At 48.2% G+C, this 22,695-nt stretch overlaps 1 protein-coding gene across 6 annotated transcripts in view; it reads left to right on the top strand.

Annotated features, from left to right (window-relative positions):
- The window catches only part of LOC124013671, a 35,170-nt gene extending 14,293 nt beyond the window's left edge, over positions 1-20,877 (top strand). The window contains exons 3-6 of one of the 6 annotated variants that reach the window (XR_006834911.1): positions 5,664-5,734; positions 10,092-10,126; positions 10,266-10,363; positions 20,648-20,783. Coding sequence is in view for 4 of the 6 variants with exons in the window: in XM_046328046.1 (XP_046184002.1) it covers positions 5,664-5,734; positions 10,266-10,363; positions 20,645-20,735 (260 nt within the window). In the remaining 2 variants the exon portion in view is untranslated. Of the gene's footprint in view, positions 1-5,663; positions 5,735-9,094; positions 9,149-10,091; positions 10,364-20,644 lie in introns of those variants that run through there. The other 5 variants (XR_006834910.1, XM_046328050.1, XM_046328048.1 and 2 more) reach the window with 5 other exon arrangements.
- The last annotated feature ends 1,818 nt before the right edge of the window (positions 20,878-22,695 follow it).

The following is a 22,695-nucleotide window of genomic DNA, read 5'->3' as shown; positions in this document are numbered from 1 at the left end:
GTGCAAAAAGTGCATATCAAGAGGAAAAGATCTTGTGAAGATGCTAGAGGAAACAGTTACAAAAGTATCTATATCTGTCACGAACGTCGTCAGGGAAATGACCGGACCAAGGTGCAGTGTTGTGGCCACCCCACATAGCCTGGTTCCTCTCTAGGTTTCTTCCTAGGTTTTGGCCATTCTAGGGAGTTTTTCCTAGCCACCGTGCTTCTACACCTGCATTGCTTGCTGTTTGGGGTTTTAGGCTGGGTTTCTGTACAGCACTTTGAGATATCAGCTGATGTACGAAGGGCTATATAAATAAATTTTACTTGATTTGACTTGATTTTATTTGATTTGAAAGCTTGGTCGCAAATGGGTCTTCCAAAGGGACAATGACCCCAAGCATACTTCCAAAGTTGTGGCAAAATGGCTTAAGGACAACTAAGACAAGGTATTAGAGTGGCCATCACAAAGCCCTAACCTCAATCCAATAGAAGATTTGTGGGCAGAACTGAAAAAGCGTGTGCGAGCAAGGAGCCTACAAACCTGACTCAGTTACACCAGCTCTGTCAGGAGGAAAGGGCCAAAATTCACCCAACTTATTGTGGGAAGCTTGTGGAAGGCTTCCCGATACGTTTGACCCAAGTTAAACTATTTAAAGGCAATGCTACCAAATACAATTGAGTGTATGTAAACTTCTGACCCATTGGGAATATGATGAAAGAAATAAAAGCTGAAAAAAATAATTCTCTCTAATATTATTCTGACATTTCACATTCTTAAAATAAAGTGGTGATCCTAACTGACCTACGACAGGGAATTTTTACTAGGAATGAATGTCAGAAATAGTGAAAAACAGTTTAAATATATTTGGCTAAGGTGTATGTAAACCTCCAACTGTATTTCCTGACTATAATGTACGTTATTGAGAAATGTTGTTGCAGCCCTTCAGCTATTCCGACTTAACCTTGATTTCGATAAAATAGCGGTTATATGCAAACTACTTTCTCACTTTGAATGATGTTTGTTTTGTTCAGGTTGTGATTCTGTGAGAAAATCTGAATCAGGCGTTCATGAATGCCTGCACGGCGTCAGATCAGCAATCAGGCCGTTTGTCATCTGTCAGCTGGAGTCATTGACAGTGATGTCCAAGTGTGTGTTAAATGAGATGTGACGGGTGGCTTTTCGCCGCCTGCGGGACCGACGGTGGACGTCTCTGTGGTGACTGAAGAAACTGAACAAAAAGAAGCAAAACAAGCGGCAGTAAAAGTGAACCTCCTTGCTCATCATCATCATCACGGCCCCATTGTTCCTCCCTCAATCGCTACTGAATCACCTCACTCTCATTACAGATTACAGCTTCAGCGGAGTGACTGTCCCCTTTCTCTCGCCTTTCTGTGCCACGGTCCTTCTCTTGATTAACATTTTCTGCTAGGCTTCACACCAAAGGCACAACCTGTGTGCTTTAAAGGCCATCTGAAAAAAAAAGCCATCATGCGCTGGAGTGGAATCAGATAAGGCTATCTGGCAGGAGGTTTTAGTGCCTGGGCTTTGTCCCGTTCCTCCACCCGCCTTCGCTTCCTCCCTCAATCTCTCACTCCACTGCACCTTTTGTCCGGCTGATTTCCCGACGGAGTGGCCCCCTCAGTTGCAGACCCCCTGATCTCCCTTCAGCACGGACGTGTGTGTGTGTGTGTGTGTGTGTGTGTGTGTGTGTGTGTGTGTGTGTGTGTGTGTGTGTGTGTGTGTGTGTGTGTGTGTGTGTGTGTGTGTGTGTGTGTGTGTGTGTGTGTGTGTGTGTGTGTGTGTGTGTGTGTGTAAAAGTGAGTGCTTGTGGGCACACATCAGGCTTGAGAGGTGCAAGGCAGAGGCCCAGGAAAGAGAGGCAGGCCTAGGGGAGAGAAAGAGAGAGAGTGTGGTAGAATAGAGTCCCCATTAGGGGGTTGGAGCACTACCTACCAGGGACAGGACTGATGGGACCTGCCTCAGCCCGCCACCATGCTAAAGAGAGGAGACGGGGGATCCATTTACTCTGTCACATAAGCTGTCAATTCACTTCATTGGATTGATCAGTGCACTGATCCAGGCAGTGGAGTGTGTGTGTGTGTCTATTGAAGAGGGTTAGATTGGGGTCTGGGGGCTAGCTAATACCCAGCCCAGATGCTGCTCTGGGACCGAACGTGTGACTCGTGGGTCTCAGCGAAAGCCCCTTCTTGTCACAGATATTTGCAAACAGATGTACACAGCTCCACCGCAGGTTTTGATCAATCAAGCTTTAACAAGTCAAGTTGACTGGATGCGAATGTAATGCTTTGCATGTGAAAGGCGGAGGCTGCGGAAGGCCTGGTTTTGATTAGGCCTAAGCAGATAAATGGCAGATTGAAACGGCCCCCTGCAACCGGGGAGCAACCCAGAGGTCCAGGGGTTTAAGTCAGACTGATATAAACTCTTTTTCTGTTACTTTCTTCTGCTACCCAATGAATAGATCCATTATTCAGTGGACTCTTTCTCATCTCTACTGAATTGAAGTGGAAGCAGCTTAAAGTGCTTTCCCCTTGTCTCCCCTTGTCTCCCCTTCTCTCCCGTTTCTCTCCTGTTTCTCTCCCCTTCTCTCCCGTTTCTCTTCTCTCCCCTTCTCTCCCCTTGTCTCCCATTTCTCTTCTCTCCCCTTGTCTCCCCTTCTCTCCCGTTTCTCTTCTCTCCCCTTGACTCCCCTTCTCTCCCGTTTCTCTCCCCTTCTCTCCCGTTTCTCTTCTCTCCCCTTCTCTCCCCTTGTCTCCCGTTTCTCTTCTCTCCCCTTGTCCCCCCTTCTCTCCCGTTTCTCTTCTCTCCCCTTGTCTCCCCTTCTCTCCCATTTCTCTTCTCTCCCCTTCTCTCCCCTTGTCTCCCCTTCTCTTCTCTCCCCTTCTCTCCCATTTCTCTTCTCTCCCCTTCTCTCCCATTTCTCTTCTCTCCCCTTCTCTCCCCCTGTCTCCCCTTCTCTCCCGTTTCTCTTCTCTCCCCTTCTCTCCCCTTGTCTCCCCTTCTCTCCCGTTTCTCTTCTCTCCCCTTCTCTCCCCTTGTCTCCCCTTCTCTCCTGTTTCTCTTCTCTCCCATTGTCTCCCCTTCTCTCCCATTTCTCTTCTCTCCCCTTGTCTCCCGTTTCTCTTCTCTCCCCTTCTCTCCCCTTGTCTCCCCTTGTCTCCCCTTCTCTCCCGTTTCTCTTCTCTCCCCTTCTCTCCCCTTGTCTCCCCTTCTCTCCCGTTTCTCTTCTCTCCCCTTCTCTCCCCTTGTCTCCCCTTCTCTTCTCTCCCCTTCTCTCCCATTTCTCTTCTCTCCCCTTCTCTCCCATTTCTCTTCTCTCCCCTTCTCTCCCCCTGTCTCCCCTTCTCTCCCGTTTCTCTTCTCTCCCCTTCTCTCCCCTTGTCTCCCCTTCTCTCCCGTTTCTCTTCTCTCCCCTTCTCTCCCCTTGTCTCCCCTTCTCTCCTGTTTCTCTTCTCTCCCATTGTCTCCCCTTCTCTCCCATTTCTCTTCTCTCCCCTTGTCTCCCGTTTCTCTTCTCTCCCCTTCTCTCCCATTTCTCTTCTCTCCCCTTCTCTCCCCTTGTCTCCCCTTGTCTCCCCTTCTCTCCCCTTGTCTCTCGTTTCTCTTCTCTCTCCTTCTCTCCCCTTCTCTCCCATTTCTCTTCTCTCCCCCTGTCTCCCCTTCTCTCCCCTTGTCTCTCGTTTCTCTTCTCTCCCCTTCTCTCCTTCTCTCCCCTTCTCTCCCGTTTCTCTTCTCTCCCCTTCTCTCCCCTTGTCTCCCCTTCTCTCCCGTTTCTCTCCTCTCCTCTTCTCTCCCCTTGTTTCCCCTTCTCTCCCGTTTCTCTTCTCTCCCCTTGTCTCCCCTTGTCTCCCCTTCTCTCCCATTTCTCTTCTCTCCCCTTGTCTCCCGTTTATCTTCTCTCCCCTTCTCTCCCCTTCTCTCCCATTTCTCTTCTCTCCCCTTCTCTCCCCTTGTCTCCCCTTGTCTCCCCTTGTCTCCCATTTCTCTTCTCTCCCCTTCTCTCCCATTTCTCTTCTCTCCCCTTCTCTCCCCCTGTCTCCCCTTCTCTCCCGTTTCTCTTCTCTCCCCTTCTCTCCCCTTCTCTCCCATTTCTCTTCTCTCCCCTTGTCTCCCGTTTCTCTTCTCTCCCCTTCTCTCCCCTTCTCTCCCATTTCTCTTCTCTCCCCTTGTGTCCCCTTCTCTCCCCTTGTCTCCCGTTTCTCTCCTCTCCCCTTCTCTCCCCTTCTCTCCCATTTCTCTTCTCTCCCCTTCTTCTCCCCTTGTCTCCCCTTCTCTCCCATTTCTCTTCTCTCCCCTTGTCTCCCATTTCTCTTCTCTCCCCTTCTCTCCTATTTCTCTTCTCTCCCCTTGTCTCCCATTTCTCTTCTCTCCCCTTCTCTCCCGTTTCTCTGATTTTTCTTCTCTCCCCTTCTCTCCCCTTCTCTCCCGTTTCTCTTGTCTCCCCTTCTCTCCCCTTCTCTTCCCTTCTCTCCCCTTCTCTCCCCCTGTCTCCCCTTCTCTCCCATTTCTCTTCTCTCCGCTTCTCTTCTCTCCTGTTTCTCTCCCCTTCTCTCCCCTTGTCTCCCCTTCTCTCCCCTTCTCTCCCGTTTCTCTCCCCTTCTCTCCCGTTTCTCTTCTCTCCGCTTCTCTTCTCTCCCGTTTCTCTCCCCTTCTCTCCCGTTTCTCTCCCCTTCTCTCCCCTTCTCTCCTCTTCTCTCCCCTTCTCTCCCATTTCTCTCCCCTTCTCTCCTCTTCTCTCCCCTTCTCTCCCGTTTCTCTCTCCTTCTCTCCCGTTTCTCTCCCGTTTCTCTCCCATTCTCTCCCCTTATCTCCCGTTTCTCTCCCCTTCTCTCCCGTTTCTCTTCTCTCCGCTTCTCTTCTCTTCTATCCCGTTTCTCCTTTCTGCTGCTTTCTCTTCTCCTCCTCCAGATTTGCTTTCTGAAATTGACGTGGATGTGTGAATAGCGATCATAGCAAACAAGCTGTAGGCCCTTCATTTGCTATCTGAAATGTTGACCACTGTAGACTGGCGTCCTCACCATCCGTATATATCATCTCTAAAACATGTACTACATGCTCAAACCCTTGTACTTGTATTAAACGTTTCCCCTAAAGTGAGTTATGATGCCTGTTTCTCTTAGTTAAACAATACATTGACCTCAGCCTACCCCAGGTCTGTAAAAACTCCTCTCCCTCGACACACACGAAGATTTAGCAGCCAAGTGCCACAGGAGGCCACAGCGTGTGCTGCCTGCCCGGCTGGGAACCCCAATGGACACACTGGCCCTTATTGCCCCCCCCCCCCCACCCCCCACCCCACTCACCACCAGAGGGATGCTGCTGGCCTCACATTGATAAAGACCAGACTCTCACACACACACATACACATGCATACACCTGAAGCCTGGCATACTGTATATCTAGATATTATTAGAAAATGTTCAAAATGCTCACAGATGTTTCGTGATCAGTATGAAATAAGATATAAACCCAGTTTGAGAGAATATTAAGTTTATATTTCAGTTTGGTGATGTGTGAGGATTTGTGAGCAGTGGATTTGAATTGCACACTATAGCAGAGGGTTGTGTGTGGCTTCTCTTCCCGCTAGAGAGCCTGTTTAAACACAGAGGTTTGTATTTACTCTCTTCTTCCCTCTTCTCCTCTTCCTCTCTTTCTTGCAGTCGACTTCTTGGCAAAGTATTGCATTTTCAGCCAGGAGAAGCTGGCAGAATACAAAAGGGCTTTTGAAGCGGTAAGTGAAAGGGGATTTAAACCCTCTCTGTTCACACTATGCCTCAGATACACTCCCTCTTTCTTCCTTGTTTTCTGTCTCTCTCTTTCTCTAGTTCTTACTCTCTCTCTCCTTTTCACTCTTCCTGTCTCTCTCTCTCTCCTTGTTACTCTCCCTCCTTTTCACTCTTCCTGTCTCTATCTTTATGTAGTTTTAACTCTCCCTCCTTTTCACTTTTCCTGTCTCTATCTTTATGTAGTTTTAACTCTCCCTCCTTTTCACTCTTCCTGTCTCTCTCTTTCTGTAGTTTTTACTCTCCCTCCTTTTCACTATTCCTGTGTTTGTTGACTTCTGTGATCGAAAAAGCCTTGGTTTCATGCATGTCAACATCAGAAGCCTCCTCCCTAAGTTTGTTTTACTCACTGCTTTAGCACACTCTGCTAACCCTGATGTCCTTGTCCTGTCTGAATCCTGGCTTATGAAGGCCACCAAAAATTCTGAGATTTCCATACCCAACTATAACACTTTCCGTCAAGATAGAACTGCCAAAGGGGGAGGAGTTGCAATCTACTGCAGAGATAGCCTGCAAAGTTCTGTCATACTTTCCAGGTCTATGCCCAAACAGTTCAACCTTCTAATTTTAAAAATGAATCTCTCCTGAAATAAGTCTCTCACTGTTGCTGCCTGCTACCGACCCCCCTCAGCTCCCAGCTGTGCCCTGGACACCATCTGTGAATTGATCGCCCCCCATCTAGCTTCAGAGTTTGTTCTGTTAGGTGACCTAAACTGGGATATGCTTAACACCCCGGCAGTCCTACAATCTAAGCTAGATGCCCTCAATCTCACACAAATCATCAAGGAACCCACCAGGTACAACCCTAAATCCGTAAACATGGGCACCCTAATTGACATTATCCTGACCAACTTGCCCTCCAAATACACCTCTGCTGTCTTCAATCCGGGTCTCAGTGATCACTGCCTCATTGCCTGTATCCGCTACGGGTCCGTGGTCAAACAACCACCTCTCATCACTGTCAAACTCTCCCTAAAACACTTCTGCGAGCAGGCCTTTCTAATCGACCTGGCCCGGGTATCCTGGAAGGATATTGACCTCATCCCGTCAGTTGAGGATGCCTGGTCATTCTTAAAAAGTAACTTCCTCACCATCTTAGACAAGCATGCCTGCAAAAAAATGCAGAAATAAGAACAGATAGAGCCCTTGGTTCACTCCAGACCTGACTGCCCTCGACCAGCACAAAAACATCCTGTGGCGGACTACAATGGCATCGAATAATCCCCGCGATATGCAACTGTTCAGGGAAGTCAGGAACCAATACATGCAGTCAGTCAGGAAAGCAAAGGCCAGCTTTTTCAAGCTCCAAAAAGTTCTGGGACACTGTACAGTCCATGGAGAATAAGAGCACCACCTCCCAGCTGGCCGTGCCTTCCTCCTGGCTACTCCAACCTCGGCCAACAGCTCCACCCCCCCCCCTCCCCCCGCAGCTACTCACCCACGCCTCCCCAGCTTCTCCTTTACCCAAATCCAGATAGCAGATGTTCTGAAAGAGCTGCAAAACCTAGACCCATACAAATCAGCTGGGCTTGACAATCTGGACCCTCTATTTCTGAAACTGTCCGCTGCCATTGTCGCAACCCCTATTACCAGCCTGTTCAACCTCTCCTTCGTATCATCTGAGATCCCCAAGGATTGGGAAAGCTGCCGCGGTCATCCCCATCTTCAAAGGGGAACACACCTTGGACCCAAACTGTTACAGACCTATATCCATCCTGCCCTGCCTATCTAAGGTCTTCGAAAGCCAAGTTAAAAAACAGATCACTGACCATCTCGAATTCCACCGTACCTTCTCCGCTGTGCAATCCGGTTTCCGAGCCGGTCACGGGTGCACACCTCTAAACAATATCATAACCGCCATCGATAAAAGACAGTACTGTGCAGCCATCTTCATCAACCTGACCAAGGCTTTCGACTCTGTCAATCACCATATTCTTATCGGCAGACTCAGTAGCCTCGGTTTTTCTAATGACTGCCTAGCCTGGTTCACCAACTACTTTGCAGACAGAGTTCAGTGTGTCAAATCGGAGGGCATGTTGTCCGGTCCTCTGGCAGTCTCTATGGGGGTACCACAGGGTTCAACTCTCGGGCCAACTCTTTTCTCTGTATATATCAATGGTGTTGCTCTTGCTGCGGGCGATTCCCTGATCCACCTCTACGCAGACGACACCATTCTGTATACTTCTGGCCCTTCCTTGGACGACACTGTACTATTTAACCTTCCAATGAGCTTCAATGCCATACAACACTCCTTCCGTGGCCTCCAACTGCTCTTAAACGCTAGTAAAACCAAATGCATGCTTTTCAACCGTTCGCTGCCTGCACCCGCACGCCCGACTAGCATCACCACCCTGGATGGTTCCGAACTAGAATATGTGGACATTTATAAGTACCTAGGTGTCTGGCTAGACTGCAAACTCTCATTCCAGACTCATATCAAACATCTCCAATCCAAAATCAAATCTAGAGTCGGCTTTCTATTTCACAACAAAGCCTCCTTCACTCATGCCGCAAAACTTACCCTAGTAAAACTGGCTATCCTACTGATCCTCGACTTCGGCGATGTCATCTACAAAATAGATTCCAATACTCCACTCAGCAAACTGGATGCAGTTTATCACAGTGCCATCCGTTTTGTTACTAAAGCACCTTATACCACCCACCACTGCGACCTGTATGCTCTAGTCGGCTGGCCCTCGCTACATGTTCGTCGCCAGACCCACTGGCTCCAGGTCATCTACAAGTCTATGCTAGGTAAAGCTCTGCCTTATCTCAGTTCACTGGTCACGATGGCAACACCTACCCATAGCACGCGCTCCAGCAGGTGTATCTCACTGATCATCCCTAAAGCCAAAACCTGGCCGCCTTTCCTTCCAGTTCTCTGCTGCCTGCGACTGGAACGAATTGCAAAAATCTCTGAAGTTGGAGACTTTTATCTCCCTCACCAACTTTAAACATCTGCTATCTGAGCAGCTAACCGAACACTGCAGCTGTACATAGTCCATCAGTATATAGCCCACCCAATTTACCTACCTCATCCCCTTACTGTTTTTATTTGATTTACTTTTCTGCTTTTTTGCACACTAGTATCTGCACATGTTCATCTGATCATTTATCACTCCAGTGTTAATCTGCTAAATTGTAATTATTCGCTCCTATGGCCTATTTATTGCCTACCCCCTCATGCCTTTTGCACACAATGTATATAGATTATTTTTTTCTACTATGTTATTGACTTGTTTATTGTTTACTCCATCTGTAACTCTGTGTTGTTGTCTGTTCACACTGCTATGCTTTATCTTGGCCAGGTCGCAGTTGCAAATGAGAACTTGTTCTCAACTAGCCTACCTGGTTAAATAAAGGTGAAATAAAATTAAAACATTAAAAAAGTAGTTCTAACTCTCTCTGTAGTTCTTACTCTCTCTCTCCTTTTCACTCTTCCTGTCTCTCTCTTTCTCTAGTTCTTCCTCTCTCTCTCCACTACACTCTTCCTGTCTCTCTCTTTCTCTAGTTCTTACTCTCTCTCTCCTTTTCACTCTTCCTGTCTCTCTCTTTCTCTAGTTCTTACTCTCTCTCGCCACTTCACTCTTCCTGTCTCTCTCTTTCTCTAGTTCTTACTCTCTCTGTAGTTCTTCCTCTCTCTCTCCACTTCACTCTTCCTGTCTCTCTCTTTCTCTAGTTCTTACTCTCTCTCTCCTTTTCACTCTTCCTGTCTCTCTCTTTCTCTAGTTCTTACTCTCTCTCTCCTTTTCACTCTTCCGGTCTCTCTCTTTCTCTAGTTCTTCCTCTCTCTCTCCACTTCACTCTTCCTGTCTCTCTCTTTCTCTAGTTCTTCCTCTCTCTCTCCACTTCACTCTTCCTGTCTCTCTCTTTCTCTAGTTCTTACTCTCTCTGTAGTTCTTCCTCTCTCTCTCCACTTCACTCTTCCTGTCTCTCTCTTTCTCTAGTTCTTACTCTCTCTCTCCTTTTCACTCTTCCTGTCTCTCTCTTTCTCTAGTTCTTCCTCTCTCTCGCCACTTCACTCTTCCTGTCTCTCTCTTTCTCTAGTTCTTCCTCTCTCTCTCCACTTCACTCTTCCTGTCTCTCTCTTTCTCTAGTTCTTCCTCTCTCTCTCCACTTCACTCTTCCTGTCTCTCTCTTTCTCTAGTTCTTCCTCTCTCTCTCCACTTCACTCTTCCTGTCTCTCTCTTTCTCTAGTTCTTCCTCTCTCTCTCCACTTCACTCTTCCTGTTTCTCGTGATCCTAACTTTGCTTACATGATGATGTTGTTGTTGATTATGATCATGTTCATGATGATCCCTTCAGGTTGTCATCGATGCTGATGGTTACATCTCCTGCCTGTAAGTGCTGATGGCAATAAAGAAGGTTATTCCTCCAGAGCTGCTCTCTGATGAAGACAAGATATACGTCTACAGGGTGAATACACACACACACACAACACCTTCCGTATCACTTTGACCATGATGGTTTTTCTCTCAGATCCTGGAGATGGTGGATTTCAGGGTGACAGATGGACTTACAGACCTGAGGCTCTTTGCTGTGATTGCGAGCCTGGCGCAGAAAATAGCTACCATGGAGTGAGTAGTCCAAGTCACTAATCCAACTCCCTTTTCACAATGAAGTCAAAAGAGGTGTCACTGAACCCCCCACCATGAATAAGACTAATTGTATGTCTGTCCACTGTGTGTGCATCGGTATGTCTGTCCACTGAGTGTGCATCGGTATGTCTGTCCACTGTGTGTGCATCGGTATGTCTGTCCACTGTGTGTGCATCGGTATGTCTGTCCACTGTGTGTGCATCGGTATGTCTGTCAACTGTGTGTGCATCGGTATGTCTGTCCACTGGGTGTGCATCGGTATGTCTGTCCACTGGGTGTGCATCGGTATGTCTGTCCACTGTGTGTGCATCGGTATGTCTGTCCACTGGGTGTGCATCGGTATGTCTGTCCACTGGGTGTGCATCGGTATGTCTGTCCACTGGGTGTGCATCGGTATGTCTATCCTCTGGGTGTGCATCGGTATGTCTGTCCACTGGGTGTGCATCGGTATGTCTGTCCACTGTGTATGACTCAGTGCGTGTGTACTGTTTTGAGTGTGTTTGTGTATGCCTGTGAATATATTAAGACTACAACACGCCTAGTCAGGCCATTAAATCTGACCTGGGCAGTCATGATCCCAATACAGAACCCCATCACACTGATTAGAGTTTGGGGCCTCTGTCACTACATTATGTCCCATATGGCACAGATTCCCACACACTGCACGTTTCTCCCTGGCCGTGGTTTATGGCTGAGTACTACGTACTGTGAACAGGGCCCGCGTGAAGCTCCAGGGGTCTCCGGGGGTCAGGGGCTGCTCAGGGAGACACAGTCCAGTGTGAGAGCTCCCTCTCAGGGTGGATGTGGCCAGGGTCATGGGTCCCCTGATTTACGGCGGGCCCTTTGTGCTGCCCGGTGAAGAGGAGAAGAGGTTCCTACTCAATCCCATCTATGACTATAGACTGTCTGACTTCTCCAGAAATGGAGAGGGACTAACTGGGGTGTTTAGTCTGGGAAGAAGTCATTGTGATCGTGATTCATTTTAACGCCCTGTGCATGGAAATGGTACTCTTTTCAGGGATCTTGTAAATGGTTCCTGGATATATCTAACAGGGACCATGCCCAATCATTAACATCTCAGATAATGCTGGCATATAATACTTCCAGAGTTTCCTAAACCGCCGATTTTCATCTGTAGGTCCTTAGATGGAAGTACAAGCTTCAAGACAAAGATTAGTCATCTTAATACCCTTCCCTAAAAAACAATAGCGTCAGTCTCTCATCTGGCCCTAGCTGAACTAAATTGATCCTGTTACCTGCTCTAATCCTGTTGACTTTAGTCCTAGCGTAAAACTAATCTGTAACGGTACCCGAAAAATTCTACTCTCTGGTTGCCTTTGAGGATTGACCAGCATAAGTATACCAAATAATGATGTACCATGCCCTTATTTCCCCCTTCCCCCACAATTCCCTTTATATCCTTTGCAATGTCACTCTACTATTCAATCTAGTTCTCCCCTCTGTGTCTCAGTATCTTTCGCTCTCTCACTCTCTCTCAATGTCTCTCGCTCTCTCAATGTCTTTCTTTCTTTCTCTCTCTCTCTCGCTCTCTCTCAATGTCTCTCGCTCTCTCAATGTCTCTCGCTCTCTCAATGTCTTTCTTTCTCTCTCTCTCTCTCTCTCTCTCTCTCTCTCTCTCTCTCTCTCTCTCTCTCAATGTCTCTCTCTCTCTCAATGTCTCTCTCTCTCTCTCTGGCGTGTTGCCCCCTGACTCAGTCCATCTGTCCCTGTATAACACTGTGCTTCTCAGCCTGCCTTGTACATTGCTATTCCCTCAGGGCAGGTCACATGACCTGAGAGACACATTTCCATACAGCAGCAGCAGCCCATCAGAGCCAGGGTTGCATTCCCTTACAGGACACCAGTGGACCCCCCCCCGAACCTGGAAGATCTGTAGTAGAATGTCACTCCTAGTCGTCTTTCCTCACTCTGACCTGTGTGTGTGTGTCACTTCTGAGTCCCTCCAAATGCATTCTCCTCTTCTTCTCCCTCAGACCTGCTTTTATTAATTCTCTCCTTCCTTCACACTGCATTCAGACCAACTGTGGCCTGCTCAAATCCCCCTCTTCCAAAAACAAGTCTCAATTTCTCCCTGTCACTCGATTTTAACTGGGTCAGCATGCATTTGCGTTCCAACACTGACCCCCAACCTCATCATGCCCCTGCCCCCCTAATGGAGGAGTGACCGAAATGTTGGACATTACGTAAGTACGAAGTCTGCTGGGTTGTCCATGGCAGGGTGCCGTAGGAGGGCCAACAAAAGAAGTGGGTTAGGCTGCTATTATCCTCACTGGTCCTTCCCGGACCCATGTTTAGGGCGGCCATTATCATGACTGTCCTTCCCTGCACTGTCGTTTGGGCTCTTTTACTGCAAACCAAGTGCAATTAATGATCATTAGCTGCCCTGTCTCCCCTCGTTCCCATCAAGCCCCTCCCGTCTTGGCCCCGGTTGGGGAAGTGGGCCAATCGCAGAGCTGTGAGCACTCAGGCGTGCGCTCAACTCGGTGGCAGAGTGCGGATTCCATTCTTTCCCACTAACAGGCCATTCAGCGCGTGGGCCTGGCCGGGGAGGGACAAGGGCTCATTAGCACGGGGGGCTCGTTAGAGACCGAGGGACGGCCGTCGCTGTGCCACACGCTGGACAGGAGAGGTCTGTCCCAACACAATCTTCTGTGTCTCTGTCTAATTATCTGAACGGGGACTAGATTGTGTCGGTCAGCGAGTGGTCATATTGCACCAGAGCGTGCCCTGATCCCGGTCTCTCCCTCCTCTTCCTCTAATCTACCTCCACTGAACCCCCCCAACCCTACTACCCCTCACCACCCACTCACTGTCTCCATCCAGAGCAGTTTTATCCGTTATCTGTGGCGGGATGTCCCCTTATCCATGGTCATTGTTTTGAGGACAGGCCACTGTGAGCAACCACAATGGGCTCAGAACACTTTACCATCACGTCTCCCCAAACAGCGTCACATGGGAGAGCCCCGCCAAAAAACACGTCGTCCGGGTTTGGCCCGGGGTAGGCCGTCATTGTAAATAAGAATTTGTTCTTAATTGACTTACCTAGTTAAATACTTATTTTTTTATAAACACGGATTCAAAGAACCGGGTAGGTTTTCCAATGCCTCGAGTAAGTAAAAAAACTAAACAGACATTGAATATCTCTTTGAGAATGGTGAAGTTATTAATTACACTTTGGATGGTTTATCAGTACACCCAGTCACTGCAAAGTTACAGGCGTCCATCCTAACTCAGTTACCGGAGAGGAAGGAAACCGTTTAGGGATTTCATCACGCGGTCAATGGTGACTTTAAAACAGTTACAGAGTTTAATGGCTGTGATAGGAGAAAACTGAGGATGGATCAACAACATTGTAGTTACTCCACAAAACTAACCAGCACTACACAGCTGATTCAAATAATCAAAGCTTGATGATGAGTTGGCTATTTGAATCAGTTGTGTAGTGCTAGTGTCATGCAGGTGAAAGAGGACCCAAAAGCGACTTAACAGAAACAGAGTTTATTTAAGTCCAAACAGGGAATAACAGAAATCCTCTAGACTTGTAGAGGGGAAATAACTGGAGAAGCGGCCACAGACTGCAGGTCGCTTCGGGTAGGCGCAGGCCGTAGTCGACAGAGACACCTGCTCACACGCAGCATCTGATGAAGGCAAAAAAAACACGACAGGACAGGGCGATACACAATCACAGCAAAAACACGACAGGACAGGGCGAAACGCAATCACAGCATGGTGAATACAATACAAGGAACCGACGGGACAGGAACGGATCACAAAGGAATAAATAGGGACTCTAATCAGGGGAAAGGATCGGGAACAGGTGTGGGAAGATTAAATGATGATTAGGGGAATAGGAACAGCTGGGAGCAGGAACGGAACGATAGAGAGAAGAGAGAGCGAGAGAGTGAGAGAGGGAGGGGGAGAGAGAGGGATAGAAGGAGGGAAAGAACCAAATAAGACCAGCAGAGGGAAACGAATAGCATGGGGAGCACAGGGACAAGACATGATAATAAATGACAAACATGACAGTACCCCCCACTCACCGAGCGCCTCCTGGCGCACTCGAGGAGGAATCCTGGCGGCAACGGAGGAAATCATCGATGAGTGAACGGTCCAGCACGTCCCGAGACGGAACCCAACTCCTCTCCTCAGGACCGTAACCCTCCCAATCCACTAGGTATTGGTGACCCCGTCCCCGAGAACGCATGTCCATGATCTTATGTACCTTGTAAATAGGTGCGCTCTCGACAAGGACGGGAGGGGGGAGGGAAGACGAACGGGGGTGCGAAGAAAGGGCTTAACACAGGAGACATGGAAGACAGGATGGACGCGACGAAGATGTCGCGGAAGAAGCAGTCGCACAGCGACAGGATTGACGACCTGGGAGACACGGAACGGACCAATGAACCGCGGAGTCAACTTACGAGAAGCTGTCGTAAGAGGAAGGTTGCGAGTGGAAAGCCACACTCTCTGGCCGCAACAATACCTTGGACTCTTAATCCTGCGTTTATTGGCGGCTCTCACCGTCTGTGCCCTGTAACGGCAAAGTGCAGACCTCACCCTCCTCCAGGTGCGCTCACAACGTTGGACAAACGCTTGAGCGGAGGGAACGCTGGACTCGGCAAGCTGGGATGAGAACAGAGGAGGCTGGTAACCCAGACTACTCTGAAACGGAGATAACCCGGTAGCAGACGAAGGAAGCGAATTGTGAGCGTATTCTGCCCAGGGGAGCTGTTCTGCCCAAGACGCAGAGTTTCTGAAAGAAAGGCTGCGTAGTATGCGACCAATCGTCTGATTGGCCCTCTCTGCTTGACCGTTAGACTGGGGATGAAACCCGGAAGAGAGACTGACGGACGCACCAATCAAACGACAGAACTCCCTCCAAAACTGTGACGTGAATTGCGGGCCTCTGTCTGAAACGGCGTCTAACGGGAGGCCATGAATTCTGAATACATTCTCAATAATGATTTGTGCCGTCTCCTTAGCGGAAGGAAGTTTAGCGAGGGGAATGAAATGTGCCGCCTTAGAGAACCTATCGACAACCGTCAGAATCACAGTCTTCCCCGCAGACAAAGGCAGACCGGTAATGAAGTCTAAGGCAATGTGAGACCATGGTCGAGAAGGAATGGGGAGCGGTCTGAGACGACCGGCAGGAGGAGAGTTACCCGACTTAGTCTGCGCGCAGTCCGAACAAGCAGCCACGAAACGGCGCGTGTCACGCTCCTGAGTCGGCCACCAAAAGCGCTGGCGAATAGACGCAAGAGTGCCTCGAACACCGGGATGACCAGCTAACTTGGCAGAGTGAGCCCACTGAAGAACAGCCAGACGAGTGGAAACAGGAACGAAAAGGAGGTTACTAGGACAAGCGCGCGGCGACGCAGTGTGCGTGAGTGCTTGCTTAACCTGTCTTTCAATTCCCCAGACTGTTAACCCGACAACACGCCCATAAGGAAGAATCCCCTCGGGATCAGTAGAAGCCACAGAAGAACTAAACAGACGGGATAAGGCATCAGGCTTGGTGTTCTTGCTACCCGGACGGTAAGAAATCACAAACTCGAAACGAGCGAAAAACAACGCCCAACGAGCTTGACGGGCATTAAGTCGTTTGGCAGAACGGATGTACTCAAGGTTCTTATGGTCTGTCCAAACGACAAAAGGAACGGTCGCCCCCTCCAACCACTGTCGCCATTCGCCTAGGGCTAAGCGGATGGCGAGCAGTTCACGGTTACCCACATCATAGTTGCGCTCAGATGGCGACAGGCGATGAGAAAAATAAGCGCAAGGATGAACCTTATCGTCAGACTGGAAGCGCTGGGATAGAATGGCTCCCACGCCTACCTCTGAAGCGTCAACCTCGACAATGAATTGTCTAGTGACGTCAGGAGTAACGAGGATAGGAGCGGACGTAAAACGTTCTTTTAGAAGATCAAAAGCTCCCTGGGCGGAACCGGACCACTTAAAACACGTCTTGACAGAAGTAAGAGCTGTGAGAGGGGCAGCAACTTGACCGAAATTACGAATGAAACGCCGATAGAAATTAGCGAAACCTAAAAAGCGCTGCAACTCGACACGTGACCTTGGAACGGGCCAATCACTGACAGCTTGGACCTTAGCGGAATCCATCTGAATGCCTTCAGCGGAAATAACGGAACCGAGAAAAGTAACGGAGGAGACATGAAAAGAGCACTTCTCAGCCTTTACGTAGAGACAATTCTCTAAAAGGCGCTGTAGAACACGTTGAACGTGCTGAACATGAATCTCGAGTGACGGAGAAAAAATCAGGATATCGTCAAGATAGACAAAAACAAAAATGTTCAGCATGTCTCTCAGAACATCATTAACTAATGCCTGAAAAACAGCTGGCGCATTGGCGAGACCGAACGGCAGAACCCGGTACTCAAAATGCCCTAACGGAGTGTTAAACGCCGTTTTCCACTCGTCCCCCCTCTCTGATGCGCACGAGATGGTAAGCGTTACGAAGGTCCAACTTAGTAAAGCACCTGGCTCCCTGCAGAATCTCGAAGGCTGATGACATAAGGGGAAGCGGATAACGATTCTTAACCGTTATGTCATTCAGCCCTCGATAATCCACGCAGGGGCGCAGAGTACCGTCCTTCTTCTTAACAAAAAGAACCCCGCCCCGGCCGGAGAAGAAGAAGGCACTATGGTACCGGCGTCAAGAGACACAGACAAATAATCCTCGAGAGCCTTACGTTCGGGAGCCGACAGAGAGTATAGTCTACCTCGAGGAGGAGTGGTCCCCGGAAGGAGATCAATACTACAATCATACGACCGGTGAGGAGGAAGGGAGTTGGCTCGGGACCGACTGAAGACCGTGCGCAGATCATGATATTCCTCCGGCACTCCTGTCAAATCGCCAGGTTCCTCCTGAGAAGTAGGGACAGAAGAAACGGGAGGGATGGCAGACATTAAACACTTCACATGACAAGAAACGTTCCAGGATAGGATAGAATTACTAGACCAATTAATAGAAGGATTATGACATACTAGCCAGGGATGACCCAAAACAACAGGTGTAAACGGTGAACGGAAAATCAAAAAAGAAATAGTCTCACTGTGGTTACCAGATACTGTGAGGGTTAAAGGTAGTGTCTCAAATCTGATACTGGGAAGATGACTACCATCTAAGGCGAACATGGGCGTAGGCTTATCTAACTCTCTGAAAGGAATGTCATGTTTCCGAACCCATGCTTCGTCCATGAAACAACCCTCAGCCCCAGAGTCTATCAAGGCACTACATGTAGCACCCGAACCGGTCCAGCGTAGGTGGACCGACAAAGTAGTACAGGACCTTGATGGAGAGACTTGAGTAGTTGCGCTCACCTGTAGCCCTCCGCTTACAGATGAGCTCTGGCTTTTACTGGACATGAATTAACAAAATGTCCAGCAACTCCGCAATAGAGGCACAGGCGGTTGGTGATCCTCCGTTCCCTCTCCTTATTCGAGATGCGAATCCCTCCCAGCTGCATGGGCTCAGTCTCAAAGCCAGAGGAGGGAGATGGTTGCGATGCGGAGCAGGGAAACACCGTTGATGCGAGCTCTCTTCCACGAGCCCGGTGACGAAGATCTACCCGTCGTTCTATGCGGATTGCGAGAGCAATCAAAGAGTCCACATCTGAAGGAACCTCCCGGGAGAGAATCTCATCCTTAACCACTGCGTGGAGTCCCTCCAGAAAACGAGCGAGCAGCGCCGGCTCGTTCCACTCACTAGAGGCAGCAAGAGTGCGAAACTCAATGGAATAATCCGTTATGGACCGTTCACCTTGGCATAAGGAAGCCAGGGCCCTAGAAGCCTCCCCACCAAAAACTGAACGGTCAAAAACCCGAATCATCTCCTCTTTAAAGTTCTGGAATTTGTTAGAGCAATCAGCCCTTGCCTCCCAGATAGCTGTGCCCCATTCTCGAGCCCGGCCAGTAAGGAGTGAAATGACGTAAGCAACCCGAGCTCTCTCTCTAGAGTATGTGTTGGGTTGGAGAGAGAACACAATCTCACACTGCGTGAGAAAGGAGCGGCACTCAGTGGGCTGCCCGGAGTAGCAAGGTGGGTTATTAACCCTAGGTTCTGGAGGCTCGGCAGGCCAGGAAGTAACAGGTGGCACGAGACGTAGACTCTGGAACTGTCCAGAGAGGTCGGAAACCTGAGCGGCCAGGTTCTCCACGGCATGGCGAGCAGCAGACAATTCCTGCTCGTGTCTGCCGAGCATGGCTCCTTGGATCTCGACGGCAGTGTAACGAGCGTCTGAAGTCGCTGGGTCCATTCCTTGGTCGGTTCCTTCTGTCATGCAGGTGAAAGAGGACCCAAAAGCGACTTAACAGAAACAGAGTTTATTTAAGTCCAAACAGGGAATAACAGAAATCCTCTAGACTTGTAGAGGGGAAATAACTGGAGAAGCGGCCACAGACTGCAGGTCGCCGGGTAGGCGCAGGCCGTAGTCGACAGAGACACCTGCTCACACGCAGCATCTGATGAAGGCAAAAAAACACGACAGGACAGGGCGATACACAATCACAGCAAAAACACGACAGGACAGGGCGAAACGCAATCACAGCATGGTGAATACAATACAAGGAACCGACGGGACAGGAACGGATCACAAAGGAATAAATAGGGACTCTAATCAGGGGAAAGGATCGGGAACAGGTGTGGGAAGATTAAATGATGATTAGGGGAATAGGAACAGCTGGGAGCAGGAACGGAACGATAGAGAGAAGAGAGAGCGAGAGAGTGAGAGAGGGAGGGGGAGAGAGAGGGATAGAAGGAGGGAAAGAACCAAATAAGACCAGCAGAGGGAAACGAATAGCATGGGGAGCACAGGGACAAGACATGATAATAAATGACAAACATGACAGCTAGGGCAAAACATTTCACTTGCACCCAGCGGGAGCCCCAGAACCAAGTTTGGAAAACCCTGACCTAAAACACAAGGCCAAATCTACACTTGAGTTGCTTACCAAGACAATATTGAATTTTACTCGTGGCCGAGTTACAGTTTTGACTTAAATCTGCTGGAAAGTCTAATGTCAAGACCTGAACATGGTTGTCTAGAAATGATCAACAACCAATTTGACAGAGCTTGAAGAATTCTGCAAAGAATAATGGGTAAATGTTGCACAATCCAGGTGTGGAAAGCTCTTATAGACATACCCAGAAAGACTCACAGCTGTAATTACTGCCAAAGGTGATTCTAACATGTATTGACTACTTACATTAACTGAGTAATTTGTGTAGATTGCTGACAAAAAAATGTCAATGAAATCCATTTTAATCCCACTTTCTGAATGCACTATTCATGTGGTAATAATATTCAATATAATTCAAGTAGTTTGCTTACTCCCTAACTGTAAAGCCCATCTTTACCATGTACAGTATAGTTGAGTATTTACCATAATCACTCTCATGAAGGTATTTTCATGCTTACATCACAATCTCTTCCAACCTGCGGCACCTCTCCCTCTTTCTTGGCCCCGGGAGGGTAATTACAGTGAAATAAAGACTTGGTAAACACTTTGAAGGGCATTTCAAATGAAATCTTAGTAAAACTAGCTTTTTCCAGAAGGACCAAGTGCATCTATAGAAAGAGAGAGAAAGAGAGAGAGCGAGAGAGAGAGAGGCTCCTTTTCGCTTTCATGGATTGCGGGGCCTTAATCTCATTAAAGTGTCCAGCGGTGTACCTCCCGCGCCGCTCCGCCCCTCCCTCCCTTTAATCAGCCCTGAGACACACTACCACTCATCTCAGATGGACCAGGGTTATAGGATGGCCATTCACAAGAGGCAAGGCAGCCCGTCGCATTCAAATGGGGAGGGCAGGCCGACGGGGCTGCTGAAAGGCACATAGGGAACATGAAAGCATGTGGCCAAGGGTGTGGAAACTGAGCCTGGTCTAGGTGGAGGAAGGCTTTGTAATTATAGAGCTGGTGGTAGGGATAAGGTTGTTAACTGGGCTGCAGGAGCTGGAGGGTAGAAGTGGGCTGATTGCCAGAGGATTATACCCCCTCCCCCCAATTATTACCTAGAATGCATTTAACTGTGCAAACAGGTGCACTCATACAAGACTAGAAACAGGCTGATGTAACATGAGACGCTAGGAGAGGCACACACCGACCGACACACACACATACGAGACACACACGCACACCTCTGCCCTGTCTAAACCAAGTCCACACCATTGCATATTGAAAGGGCCTCTCTTTTTTTCCACCATGGTGTTTGTCCCTCCACAGCAGCTGTTCCTGTTCCTGCTGGAGGTGCAGACAGGGGGTGCTGTGGCCCAGCAGGGCTGTATCAGCGCAGAGCAGCTCCTGGTGGAGCTAAAGGCTGGGGGCATCCGACCAGAACGAGAAGAAGCCATCAAACAGGAGCTCCGATACATCAGCTCCCTGGACCTGCTGGACTTCCTGGCGTACCAGCCCCTCTTCGTCCTAATCCACAACTCGGTCATCGCCAACCCACTGGATGACTCCATCAACCTGTGTTGTCATTGGCTACACAGGCTTGATCCCTATTTGTCATTAGCTACCACACACTGTGGCAACAGGGTTCCAGGGTTCTCTTTCTAAAATGCTAGCTAATGCACTTAAAGCTGTTTTTTAGATGTTTTTTTTGGGGGGGGGCACTTTTCATGTAATAAGGTTGACATTCTGAGACATTTCTTCAAAAGGGCTTTGGAGACACCCTTTGGAATATGCATTGATAAATAGCCTACTGAAGGTGGACATCTAAGCTTGAGAAGGGTGCTGTCTATGGTACTGAAATATGCAGGGCTTTTCAGTTGCGGTTCATGCTGAATCAGTAATGCACTGAATAGGAACATAACACGTTTAGACTCCAATTAGACAAGGGATACACAATTGATGCTCATGGGGGGGGAAATCCGAAAATGCAAGATGCAGGTGCAACTTCAAACTTTTGCACAAATCAAGCATTGATTTAATGCATGATTTATGCCAAACCTTTGTGCGGGTTTTTCAGATAGAGGGGTGAATATAATGGCTCTCCACCGCTTTAGTAACTGAGTAATGTGGCATTATGAAAATAAAATAAATGAAGCATGACCTAACCTAAATCTCCTATGTGTTTTCAATCAGCTCCCTCAGCTTCAAGTGAGAGGGTCCGGCAAGAAATTACAAATTAGATATAGCAGTTCTTTCTTTAATTTCCCTCAGGCTTGACAGAGTCGGGGGGGGGGGCGTTAACGCACTCTGACAGGCGGTCACGGAATTGTTCGGACCATTCATTGCTGTTTTCGAGTAGCTGTGTCATAGAAATTCTATAATGCCTAATAAGGGTACTAAAGAGAGCTATACATATTGCCTGTCGTTTTTGTGTCTTGTGCCCTTCTTGGTAATCTCTATTTTTATTTCATCTTTATTGTAACCCGTTCCTGCAGTCAAATGATCAAATCGCCCTCTAGAACAATCCTGGGTGTAATGTTATATTTTTCATAATTAATAAACAATTTCTGTTTTTTACGCAGAGAATTCGGTGTTTCTATGTCAAACGGTTTTGTTATATTTCAGTCTTCTGTGATGTATAATGTTGGGATGCAAAGTCAAAATGTAATACATTTTCGCTGACGCTTTTCATCTGAAAGCGTTAATGTTTTCAGTTGCCAATTTTTTTATTTGTGGTTTAAGACCATAACCGTGTGTGAAGTGTATATTTTGTTTCAAAGTACAGTAGATTTGTTTAAGACTACCAAGAAAGAAGGTGTGACCCTGACGTAGCCCACTGCAGTAAAAGGTTAACAGGGAGTTCCATTGAGACCAAGGTCTATTTACCAAGCAAGCCCAGCATATACAACATTTAAAATATAATACAAATAGGCCTATACAAAATGACAAACAATCACATTCCTCAGCAAAGAGGTCCCCAATCAACAATTTCAACGAGAGGCACCACATCACATCCGGGAACTCTATAGATTGTTCCATTCATAGGGTGCTAACAAACTAAAAGCAGAGACCGAAGGGATTTCCAGAGTAAGCCATCCCTGAGACCAGGTATGATACTGTAATTCGTATCTCTAAAAGTTATTAATTATGCTAGGTACGGCCAGCGTTTTTGTAAGAGAGCTTTATAAATAAAAAGAGCGCAATGAATCAACCAATGTGACTTCAAAGAGGGCCAGCCTACTTTTTGGTAAAGGCAGTGATGTGTATTGAACCTGCCGCCAGTAATAAAACGAAGTGCGCTATGGTAAACTGCATTTAACGGCGTTAATGAAGTGGCTGCTGCATTCATATAGATGTCACCATAGTCTAGGAACGGTAGG

The sequence above is a fragment of the Oncorhynchus gorbuscha genome, linkage group LG25 (assembly GCF_021184085.1).
Source record: "Oncorhynchus gorbuscha isolate QuinsamMale2020 ecotype Even-year linkage group LG25, OgorEven_v1.0, whole genome shotgun sequence".
Lineage (NCBI taxonomy): Eukaryota > Metazoa > Chordata > Actinopteri > Salmoniformes > Salmonidae > Oncorhynchus > Oncorhynchus gorbuscha.
The sequence above is the reverse complement of the archived record's forward strand: the minus strand, read 5'-3'. Positions and strand labels throughout refer to the sequence as shown.